General features: G+C 45.0%; 1 protein-coding gene across 1 annotated transcript in view; it reads right to left on the bottom strand.

Annotated features, from left to right (window-relative positions):
- The window catches only part of LOC135577009 (uncharacterized), a 40,632-nt gene extending 28,947 nt beyond the window's left edge, over positions 1 to 11,685 (bottom strand). Inside the window, exons 1-4 of the mRNA XM_065044449.1 lie at positions 11,572 to 11,685; positions 9,110 to 9,253; positions 7,596 to 7,889; positions 7,303 to 7,446 (exon numbers count right to left, since the gene is read on the bottom strand). Of these exons, the coding sequence (XP_064900521.1) occupies positions 7,303 to 7,446; positions 7,596 to 7,889; positions 9,110 to 9,253; positions 11,572 to 11,685 (696 nt within the window). The remainder of the gene's footprint in view (positions 1 to 7,302; positions 7,447 to 7,595; positions 7,890 to 9,109; positions 9,254 to 11,571) is intronic.
- Between the last annotated feature and the right edge of the window lie 422 nt (positions 11,686 to 12,107).

Here is a 12,107-nt window from a genome sequence, read left to right as displayed (position 1 = left end):
CAGAATTAAATTTCACAAATGGTACATATATGACAAAAGGATCATGGCCTATTGAAACTGAAATTCATTCCCTGCTTTTCTTGATCAGAGTAACAAGCAGTATATCAGTCTGCTAGCAATCTCATCATACTGTTCCACAATAGCCACAGGTTGTTTCTATGTTGTAGCTATAAATAGACAAATCTGCAAGTCCAATCGAATACAGTCAACCTGTAAGGTTGTCATAAATTAATTCCTCAAAGTTTCCAACTCCATTTTAGCTGTCATATTTATTGGATATTGTTTTCCCTTACCAGATCGAAGTCCTGTTTCAGATCAATCAGTGTAGTATTTGCTTTATCGAAACATTGGCTGTTAATACTAGTGGAAATACAGCATTTGAAATTTCCTTGGAGATTTCTCACTTGCAGCAAGCAGATCTGCGCCATCCAAGCAGCTTCTTGTAGGCCATGCAACTAAACAGAATTCTCAGAAAACGTTATTTGAGCTTACAATTTACTTAACAAATCTTAACCTAAGAGAGGTATAGGACTTTCTGTCAACTATAAGAATTCATGTATTAAAACTTTGTTCCAAATTTGGCATTCCATTGGTCTCAAAAAATGGCCTTTCTTTCATTCTCTCCCATGACCTCAAAAACTAGCATGGTGAATTTACTAAGAAGTCACTCACAACTAATTACCACAGAATAAGTCTATTAACAAATGTTTGGTTTAATTTTCCAGTTTCATTAGAACTATGGATCCACTGGTGATGCCTTTAAATTTCACCCTCGGACTGCTCCATGCAGTATTACAGCTGCAGTGGGGGGGAGAGAGAACCCCCCTTTCACTGCTTTAAAAGCAGGAAGCCAGTTTTTTCCAGTTGTTTTTTCTTTCTCTTCCTGCTGCATTTTTAGATATAACCAAGGTCACGCAGCTGGCATACTGGCTGGTACGAGATAGGAGGCTCTGGGAAACTTCTCAGTTACAATGAGCTGCACACAGGCCTGGGATATTTTGCTCTTTTGTTTACCCATTTCATTCCAACTACCCTTATATGCAATTTCAAGTAGCTCAGAAAGAGTTACATTCCTTAGCTACATCTACCTTTTACAATTTAGAGATGTCAAAAAACAGTATAAACCAGTATAACAAACATAAATCCATTAGTCTATTTTCCTAGATCCAAATCAGTTAATATTCTAGCAATTTTTAAATACAACCTCTTCCAAATTAACAGCTATCATAGCATTTTAACAGTTTAAATGCTTTTCTAACAATATAAGCGATTACTCTAATGTATAAGGATGCATCCTAAGGGGGAGCAAGGTGGAATTTTAGCAGTGGAACCGGTTCACATTTTGTAATTATCTCCCCAAACAAGATTCTTTTGGTACCAAATATGAATATGCAAACTAAAATACTGAGCTCAGATACGAAAACCATATACCAAGTTCAAATAAACAGATGGATCACAGTTACACCAATTTAAGACAATATCTCAATTTTTTGCATTGCACCTTTGGGCCGCTTACTGCTCAGCCAGGTGGAGGTACCTCCGGGTCTCCCTGACAAAAAAAGTCAGTGCGTGCTGGAGCCCCATCGGCCCCCGCAGCGAGCTGGACTGGGCAAGGCCTTTTTTGTTTTGTTTTGTGGTTTGTTTTTTTTTTTTTAGTGTCTCATCTGGTGCGCTACAGCTGTTATTCCAAAACCAGGATTCTGTACATGGTGTGCACAAGGAAAAGCCAAATCCAGCACACCAAGATGAGACACAGCCTGTCACAGAGTTGCGCAAGTCTGAATGCCGGAATAAAGGTAGCATGCTAGAGAAAAGAAAAAAAATAACACCTACTACACACAAAATTTTACCATCACATTCACGCAGTAAAGAACTAAATTACTTATGATCTTCTGTATTATCACAAAACACACATTTTGAGTCAACGGATTCTCATAATTTAACAGACTGTGAATTTCTCGTACCATATAACAAAGACCTACCAAAATTGCAACATGCTTAAACCGATACCCACAAAGAAAACAGGTTAATGAGGAAAGCATCTTGCAGACTTCAGCAAGTTTACTGTGACCTGTGTGTTATCAGTTAACTCTCTCTCAGCTTGTTGACGTTCAAACCGTTCCAGCTGTAAAACTGTCTGTAATGATCTAATGATGTCTTGTAGAGATTTATTTTGTCCTGCTCTTCTGACCTTAAAAACAACATGAATTGCAACAAAATTCTATTCTCCGGACACTTTTCCCAATCATTTAACTTAAACAGCAGCGAACACTGATTCCAATATTTAACAAGATCTTCCTTCCTCATAATTCCGAGTGCTTTCCTAAGTTTTAAAACACCTTCCAATACTGATTTTTCAGGAACACAACTGAAAACAATTATTCCTGACCCCATCTTGCAAATAAAAACCTTGAGAAGGGGGAGGGAGGGGTAGAAAACAGGCTGCTTGCAGCATGACTGGGAAAAATGGGGAGAGAGTTTTACGGCGCACTGAAAAACAACTAGTAAAACAATTAACTCACATTCCTAACAAGCTGCTTGATTTTCAGAGAGGCAATACACAGAAACACATAATATGTACTGTAAAACTTGCAGATAACATGTTGATAGCAAACATTAGCATTCTCTACTGCTAATTTCAAGCTTTTAAGTTTTCAACCTGCTTATTGATGGCCTCTTGAAGATGGTCAATAAATTGCATGTAATTCTCACTGGGACCCGGATTAATAGGTGCAAATGATTTGGCTGCAATGTTGGTTTCAGGCACCTTTATCATAGCTTGATATGCGAGGTCTGTTGACTGCCTCAGGATTTCAGAAAGTTATTGTGCCTGTAGTTATGGTGTGTCAATTAGTGTCTCTTTCAGAAACGCACAGGGTCCCGTGGTTTAACTGTAATCGAAACTGGGGGTAAATCCCAGCTTTTTGGTAAGTTCGGTTTATGCTCTGAAACTCTACCCGCACCCTCAGGAATTCGCTTTTCAGCAGTGTGGGAGGGGGGCAGGGGCAGGTTGGGGGGACCCAAATCCGAAGGAATTACGTTATTTCGTTCGATCTGGCTCACCACAGGTGGGTCCTCCCCACCTAAATCTCCAGGCAAGGGGGAATAGGAAAAAAAATGTCCATTTTTTTTTCTTCCACGACTGATAGCGGCAGGGCAGAGGGTTGAACTGTGATCAATGGTGGTGACGCAGACGGCGGAACCACGGTTGATGATGGTAGAGGAGAGGTTCGAGCCGTGATTGATGACAGCGAAGAGGTCGGCCGAACGCACCGCTCTGACCGGTGTTTCGAGGGCCCCTCCCGAGATTGTTTATAACCCAACACTGTTTTTTCATGTGAGTCTTTCATAGCTTTTATCTGATTTCGGGGCCACACATATGTATACGACTCTTTCATAGTTTTTTTCTGATCTCGGGGCCACACATATGTATATGACTCTTTCGTAGTTTTTTTCTGATCTCGGGTCCGCACATACGTACGCTCCTCCTTTATTCCTTTTAACTTTCCAATTAAGTGCCGCGGATCCTTATCCGTGTCAGATAATATGGACTTGGGCAGTTTTGACGAATCCTTAGTAACAGGGGAGGTCGGAGTAGTACTTAATCTTGCTTTTTTCTCCGAATCTGGCCCAGGAGAGCCAGGAAGACCATCCCCCTCCACCGCCTCTGCCTGTTGCTGTTTTAACTCCTTCAGAGTATCTAATAACAAGCACCACGTCGTTAACAGTTCAGTTGCTTCCTTGGACCCTTGGGTAGCACTATCAAACAATTTATCTCCCAAGTCCATCCATTGTGACACACTAAATGCTGCCACAGGATTAACCTCTAAACCTTGTGCTTTGCCCCATAGTAACATTTTTCTTAAAGTCAGTTCCAGAAGGCTAACACCTTGCTTCTTCAGAAGCAGCTTCCATGTGGATAATACAGTACCCTCTTCTTTAGATAAGTTTCACCCCCCCTGTTCCCGGGAGCTCACCTCCTCCTTAGCGAGGTGTCTTTTCAATCGATCCGGATCTTCGGCAGCTCTCCTCGGCTGCTCTTATCAGCTGTACTGGGCTCCGTCTCCACAGCTCTTCTTCGGCTGTTCACAGCTTCACGCTGTCACCTTGTCATGCGAGGTCCTCTTCAGGCAGGATCACGTCGGGGGCACCATATGTCGCGGTTGAGACGGACAAACGACATGGACCAAGTTCTTTCAAGATGAAAGTAATAGGTGCCATTTATTGCTACAAGTGCATTTTTATACAATTCTACCAGTTCATGTGTCTTTTCACTATTGGTTACAAGTTACAGCACTAACATCTCATTGGTTAATTTTTCTATCATCCATGTTATTCTTCTATCCCCTTCTTTCTCACGGGTACATCTCTCCTCTCTCCGGATACTCCTTTACTCCCATCCTTCTCAAGGGTAAATCTTAATATCTCAAGGCTGATCTCTACTCTCATATTTTCTGTCAAGGATTCCACAGACCCGCTGCAGTTTCCCACAATTATTTCCCATGGTTATCCATCATTGTGAAACATGTGCTGCAATCAATCAAGACAAAAGGTTAAAGCTTGTGTGTTATGGGGGGCAGTGGTTGAAATATAAATACGGGGAGGCCTGGCAGATTGACTATACTATACTCCCTAGAACACGCCAAGGCAAGTGCTATGTGCTTACAATGGTGGAAGCAACCACGGGATGGCTGGAAACATATCCTGTGTCTCATGCCACTGCCCGGAACACTATTCTGGGCCTTGAAAAGCAAGTTCTGTGGCGACATGGCACTCCAGAAAGAACTGAGTCAGACAATGGGACTTGTTTTAAAAATAGTCTCATAACCAACTGGGCCAAATAACATGGTATTGAATGGTTATATCATATCACCTATCACGAACCAGCCTCTGGGAAGACTGAGCGATATAATGGTTTGTTGAAAACTACTCGGAAGCCAATGGAGGTGGAACTTTTAAAAACTGGGAGAAGAATTTGGCACAAGCCACCTGATTAGTTAACACCAGGGAATCAATCAGTCGAGCTGGCCCTGCTTAGTCAGAGTTTTTACATACAGTGGAAGGGGATAAAGTCCCTGTGGTGTATGGAAGGAACATGTTAGGAAAAGGTGTCTGGATTGTTCCTGCTTTGGGCAAAGGCAAACCCATTCATGGGATTGTTTTTGCTCAAGGGCCTGGATATACTTGGTGGGCAATGCTGAAGGATGGAGAAGTCCGATGTGTACCTCAAGGAGATTTGATTCTGGGTGAGAATACTCAATTTCAAACTGTATGAGGGAAATTGCTGCATGACACTAAGAGTGCTCCATAAGTGTCTTTCAGGTTGATGCAGTGGTGGTGATGAATCCTGAGCCAACCTCATCGAGTGGTGTCCAGTAACTTGCCTGAGAGTGACATCTCTGACTTAAAATTCATGGGCACGAACTGCACCAGATTGCACATCATGTCTCCTGCCTAGAGAGAGAGAGACTGCTGTGATAGAGAGACTTGCACTCATGAACTAGTGATATACATATTTTTGTGTGTGTGTATATACATTTGGAGACAGGCAGAAAGCAGTAGTGATTTGGGTATGACTCAAATGGTATGGAATAAGGGGTGGAATCCTGGTTTTGTTAAAAACAAGACCAGTTCTCTTTTAGTGATTTTTCTTTCAGCTAAGTTCTTCTAGGTGGCTGTACTTTCCTGAGTTTTAGCCTGCATATTTTTCCTCGTATGCTGTACTCGATGCTGATAACAAGACCAAAAGAATGCTGAAGAAGCTCATGTTTAGATTTATTACTATGGTAGCCAAGAAAGATTGATAAGTTTTCCCACATTCTGTTGTGAGAGGGGCGTGTTTGAGGAGGGGTGGATGGAACAGGTAACTTAAATTGACCAATTAAGTATTCCATCCAATAATTGTTATACCCCCTATATAAGAGGGTGATCGCAAAGGTCAGTCTCTCTTCAACTATGGCTGGCATCTAGAGAGGACCCTGTCTGTCTACCTGTGATCTATAGGCCTCAGGCCCTGTAATCCCTGCAACCAGTTTCGTGTTTGCTGTGAAGTCCCACCCATGACTTCCGGGGGCCTGACCTGCACTTGCTGGAGCCACGCCAGCTCCACACACCCAGCTCCGCTGCTGCTGGTGTGACGTCAACTCCACACTAAGCACTCAAGATTGGGTTTGTATATTTTGTATATATTTTCTATTTATTAGTAGCATTAGTAAAAGCCTTTAAAATTTTCCAACTTGAAGTCTAAGTCTCTCTTCCTTCCTCCTTATCTTTCCTATCATCTTTCTGATCTAAAGGAAGGGGGTGGCAGAAGGTAAGGGGATAACAGGGAGCATCTGCCTTGGTTTATTGCTGCCTTGCCTTAAACCTTGACAGACACCCACAACAGTATAACCTGTACCAGCCTGACCCTTAATTCTCACCCACAGACTCTCAACTCGCTCCTCATCCGCCCCTGGACAGTACTCAATACATTGTAGTTGCTCTCTCACATGAAGAGCAACTCCACCACCTTGCCTGGCTGGCCTGTCTTTCCTGAGAAGGACATAGCCATCCATGACCACATTCCAGTCATGTGAGCTGTCCCACCATGTCTCCATAATTGTCACCAGATCATAATCTCCTGACTGAATACAGGTTTCTAACTCCTCCTGCTTATTCCCCATGCTGTGTGCATTGGTGTACAGGCATTTCAGGGAGCGAAGTGAGCACACTGATTTCACCCTAGGGGGATGGGAGGCCTCCCAATCTTCAGCAATTCAGTGCTGCTCCACTGATGCAATCCCAGCTACAACCCCATCCCCCTTTGAATCTAGTTTAAAGCTCTCCAAATGAGCCCTGATAATTCCTGTCCCAGAGTATTTTTGCCTCTGTGAGATAAACTTTTCCCACGTATCACTGTCTGGACTGGTGTCTTATAAAACCAGCCGTTATCAAAGAATCCAAAGCCCTGCCTGTAGCACCAGTCTTGGAGCCAAGCATTTATGGACTGGATTCTTCTATTCCATCCCACATCATAACCCAAAAATGGAAGGAGGGAAGAGAAAATCACTTGCGCCCCAGACTCTTTCACCAACCGTCCCAAGGCCCTGAAGTCTTTCTTCATTCCCCTCAGACTACAGGATGCATCTTCCTCCCCATCTGTAGTGGGTAGTAGTCCATTAAGTACATCATGCTGGGGAGTGCCCTGATGATATCCCTGATCTGGGCTCCAGGTAGACTACACACTTCCATATGATGAGGGTCAACTCTGCATATTGGGCCCTCTGTTCCTCTCAGAAGGGAATTATCTACTACAGTTACCCTTCTTTCTTTCTTATCAGAGGCAGTCTTGAGGTGTGGAGTCAACTGCTTCTTCCTATGTGACCTCATAGGTGGGCCTTCCACCACATCCTCATCTACCTCTCCTTCAAGATCCAGGACCTCAAATCTATTACGGAGGGGCACCTGGGGAAGCAAAGGAGGTAGGGAGGGGGGTTGCCCGTGACACCAAACTGGAACTCGTCTTTTTGGTCCCCTACCTCTGCCCAACAGCAACAGGGCAAGGGCTGTCCCAGGTGTCCCCCTTCTGTCCGACAGGGTGGGGGGTCCATCACCTTTTGGGGGGTATCTCCCTGGGGTCTTTCTGGATAGCACGCCAGGGAGTTGCTCCACCAGTCAATCTCATTTTCGTGCTCCCTGATGGTCCTCAGTCTCTTGACCTCCTCCTTAAGTTCCACCACCATGCTGAGCAGATCTTGCACCTGCTCACACCTCACACAGGTGGAATGCTGGCCTTCCTCCCCCGGCAGCAGCAGTCTCTGGCATTCCTTGCAGCCAGAGACCTGAACAGCCACAGTTCGGGGCAGGCCCTCCGTCTGGGTTGCCACGGTCTTTTTGTGACAAGCTCTCTGTCTGGAGGACACCATGGTAAGCTGCAGTCTGAGAGACTGCCAATAGGTGAGATGGTCTACCAAGCAAGGAGGGACAGAACCTCTGCACACTGCTGCACGAGCTACCACACCCGCAGCTGTAGCACAGTGTGAGTGGTATTCACTCGTTTCACATGCTGGTCTCACTTCCCAGTGCCTGGTGGGCAGCAACAAATCACTGCCCTCCCTGAGGCTTTTTCAAGGTTGGGACGGGGGTGTGATCACCATTACCATGGCAATGCCCACAACACATCAACCGCTCTAGCAAGAGCTGCCAGGTGCTGTCGAGTCCCACAACCCCCCTGTACCTCAGGATCTGCTCATGCGCCTCTAAATCATAGAATCACAAGTTCAAAATGGGTCGTAAAGCAGCAGAGACAACTCACAACATCAACAACACATTTGTCCCAGGAACCGTTAACGAACGTACAGTGGTTCAAGAAGTTTTGCAAAGGAGATGAGAGACTTGAACATGAGGACCATAGTGGCCAGCCATTGGAAACTGACAACGACCAATTGAGAGCAATCATCAAAGCTGATCCTGTTATAACTAGATGAGAAGTTGCCAAAGAACTCAACATCGACCATTCTAAGGTCATTTGGCATTTGAAGCAAATTGGAAAGGTGAAAAAGCTCGATAAGTGGGTACTTAATGAGCTGACTGAAAATAAAAAAAATCGTCCTTTTGAAGTGTCTTCTCTTATTTTATGCAACAAACCATTTCTCAATCAGATTATGATGTGGGACAATAAGTGGATTGTATACGACAACCAGTAACAACCAATTCAGTGGTTTGACCGCAAAGAAAATCCATTGCACTTTCCAAAGCTAAACTTGCACCCAGAAATGGTCATGGTCATTGTTTGGTGTTCTGCTGTTGGTCTGATGCACTACAGCTTTCTGAATCCCTGTGAAACCATTCCATCTGAGAAGGATGCTCAGCAAATCCATGAGACACACTGAAATCTGCAACGCCTGCAGCCATCATTGGTCAATGGAAAGGGCTTGATTTTCCTCCTCGACAACGCCCAACTGCACGTCGCACGAGCAATGTTTCAAAAGTGGAACAAATTGGTCTACAAAGTTCTGCCTCATCTGCCATATTCACCTGACCTCTTGAGGTAACTAAAATAAATTTGTTCTTTGCAAACTCTATTTGTCCCATGTTTATCCTGCTGTTTATTACCAATACGCCCTACCAAACAGTCCACCTTATCCTGCAGCCCAGAGCATCTATCTGATTGAGATGCAATTACTTCATGCGCAATCATCTTTGCCTCTTTTGAAGTCTTGGTTGCATCCTTTAAAGTCACAACTTCCTTCTCTAAGTCCGCCACTTTACTCTGTAATACAACAGCTTCATGGTTAAGAGATCTAAGACCAGCAGCAAATAGACATCCCAATCTCCCCGCTAATTTGCGAGAAGAATTACAAGCCACTCTCCATGGAAACTTTAGCATGGCCGTGTCAATTACTTGGGGGGTAACAACTGCCCCTTCATCAATCTCTGGCCATGCCTCTGGCAGAGCCAATTCATATAGGAGAGAAGCCACAAGGGTCCAGGGCTCCGTACTGGGCCATCCCAGAACATGGGGAGTCACCCTCAAGGCCTCCCCTGTCCCCAATGTTTTTTTAAAAAGCCACAGCATGGCTGTTTCTAGCAACTGCCGACCAAATGTGAGCACAGGTGCAGGCAGGTCGCAAGAAGAGCCAGAGACCACAGATGTAATTGCGAAGAGCAAATTTATTTTAGTTACCTCGATACCAGGGGATCTCCAAAGTAGCACCTGAGCTCCCGGACAGAGGCAATGCAAGCAGGGATGCAGGCACTGAAAATGTTCAGACCTGGTAGAAGATCACTGGGCCGGCTGCGTTCACCTGTATTTCAAGGCTTAGAGCAGATGCAGCCTCCTGGTGTGCTCTGCTCTTTCTCACAACAAAGCAGGAATCTCAGGCACAACGATAAGATGCCTTAGAGTTTCTCTCAGTCCTATGTTATCTCACACAGAGGTTTTACTTGTCAAGCACACAAGGTCAGTAAAACAATTAGTGTGATGTATGTGTTTTCTTTATACCCCAGCGGCAGGTCACTTGAGCATGTTTACATTTCTCCTCCTCGCCACTCTTCCACAGTTTCCATACGTACCCTCATTGTAAAAAATGTCTTCCTTATATCTAGTCTGAATCTCCCCTCTTTTAGTTTAAAACCATTACCCCTGGATGGAGTGTTACAGGTGGTGTCTCACCAGAGCAGAGTAGAGGGGCAGAATCACTTCCCTTGATCTGCTGGCCATGCTTCTTGTTATGAAGCTCAAGATATGGTTGGCTTTCTGGACTGTGAGTGCACATTCACAGTATCACAGTATGTTTGGGATTGGAAGGGACCTCAAAAGATCATCTAGTCCAATCCCCCTGCTGGAGCAGGAACGCCTAGGTGAGGTCGCACAGGAACATGTCCAGGCGGGTTTTGAATGTCTCCAGAGAAGGAGACTCCACAACCTCCCTGGGCAGCCTGTTCCAGTGCTCTGTTACCCTCACTGAGAAGAAGTTTTTTCTCAAATTTAAGCGGAACCTCTTGTGTTCCAGCTTGATCCCATTACCCCTTGTCCTGTCATTGTTGGCCACCGAGAAGAGCCTGGCTCCATCCTCATGGCACTCACCCTTTATATATTTATAAACATTAATGAGGTCCCCCCTTAGTCTCCTCTTCTCCAAACTAAAGAGCCCCAGCTCCCTCAGCCTTTCTTCATAAGGGAGGTGCTCCACTCCCTTAATCATCTTGGTTGTCCTACGCTGGACCCTCTCCAGCAGTTCCCTGTCCTTCTTGAACTGAGGGGCCCAGAACTGGACACAATATTCCAGATGTGGTCTCACCAGGGCGGAGTAGAGGGGAAGGAGAACCTCTCTCGATCTACTAGCCACTCCCCTTCTAATACACCCCAGGATGCCATTGGCCTTCCTGGCCACAAGGGCACAGTGCTGGCTCATGGTCATCCTGTTGTCCACCAGGACCCCCAGGTCCCTTTCCCCTACACTGCTCTCTAATAGGTCATTCCCGACCCTATACAGGAACCTGGGGTTGTTCCTGCCCAGATGCAGGACTCTACACTTTCCCTTGTTAAATTTCATCAGGTTATTCCCCGCCCAACTCTCCAGCCTGTCCAGGTCCCGCTGGATGGCAGCACAGCCTTCTGGTGTGTCAGCCACACCTCCCAGCTTAGTGTCATCAGCAAACTTGCTGATAGTACACTCTATTCCCTCGTCTAAATCGTTAATGAATATATTGAATAATATTGGCCCCAGCACTGACCCCTGAGGCACTCCACTAGATACTGGCCTCCAACTAGACTCAGCACCATTGACTACCACTCTCTGGCTTCTCTCCTTAAGCCAGTTTGCAACCCACCTCACTAGTCTATTGTCTAGACCACACTTCCTCAACTTAGCTCTGAGGATGCTGTGGGAGACTGTGTCAAAGGCTTTACTGAAGTCAAGGTAGACCACATCCACCGCTCTGCCATCATCCATCCACCTTGTTACATTACCTTGTTACATTGCCAGCTCATGTCCAGTTTTTCATCCACCAGTACCCCCAAGTCCTTCTCTGCAGGGCTGCTCTCAATCCCTTCATCCCTCAGACTGTATTGATACCAGGAGTTGCCTGGATCTTGCACTTGGCCTTGAGGTTCACACGGGCCCACTTCTTGAACTTGTTCAGGTACAGGTCCCTCTGGATGGCATCTCTTCCCTCAGGTGTGTCAACTGCACCACTCATCTTGGTGTCATCCGCAAATTTGCTGAGGGTGCACTCAATCCTACATGTACATGTACAATTTAAAAGATCTTTTTCTTTATTTCAAAACATTGTTGTAGTCACTTGAATAATTTTCTTGTGGATAAATATCACTTGGATGGAGGAGTTTGCAGGATCACCTTTGGTCTCCTTGAAGTTGCCCAGGCACTTTCAGTTGGACAAACTCTGCACAGCCTAGCTTTTATGAATTATGTTTGTTTTTTATTTTTCCCTTATCAGGATGACCAGTCATATGTTTCATAAGTAGTTTTTTGATTAAGAGTGTAGCAAATGAGCTCCATTCATTCCTTGTTTGGTTCGCCACCCTTCCTGGGTACTAACACTTAATTAGTCATTGTCCAATCTGAGGAATTTGAGTGGCTTGTTGTTTTTGTTTGTTTATT

The sequence above is a fragment of the Columba livia genome, chromosome W (genome assembly GCF_036013475.1).
Source record: "Columba livia isolate bColLiv1 breed racing homer chromosome W, bColLiv1.pat.W.v2, whole genome shotgun sequence".
NCBI lineage: Eukaryota > Metazoa > Chordata > Aves > Columbiformes > Columbidae > Columba > Columba livia.
The sequence above is the reverse complement of the archived record's forward strand: the minus strand, read 5'-3'. Positions and strand labels throughout refer to the sequence as shown.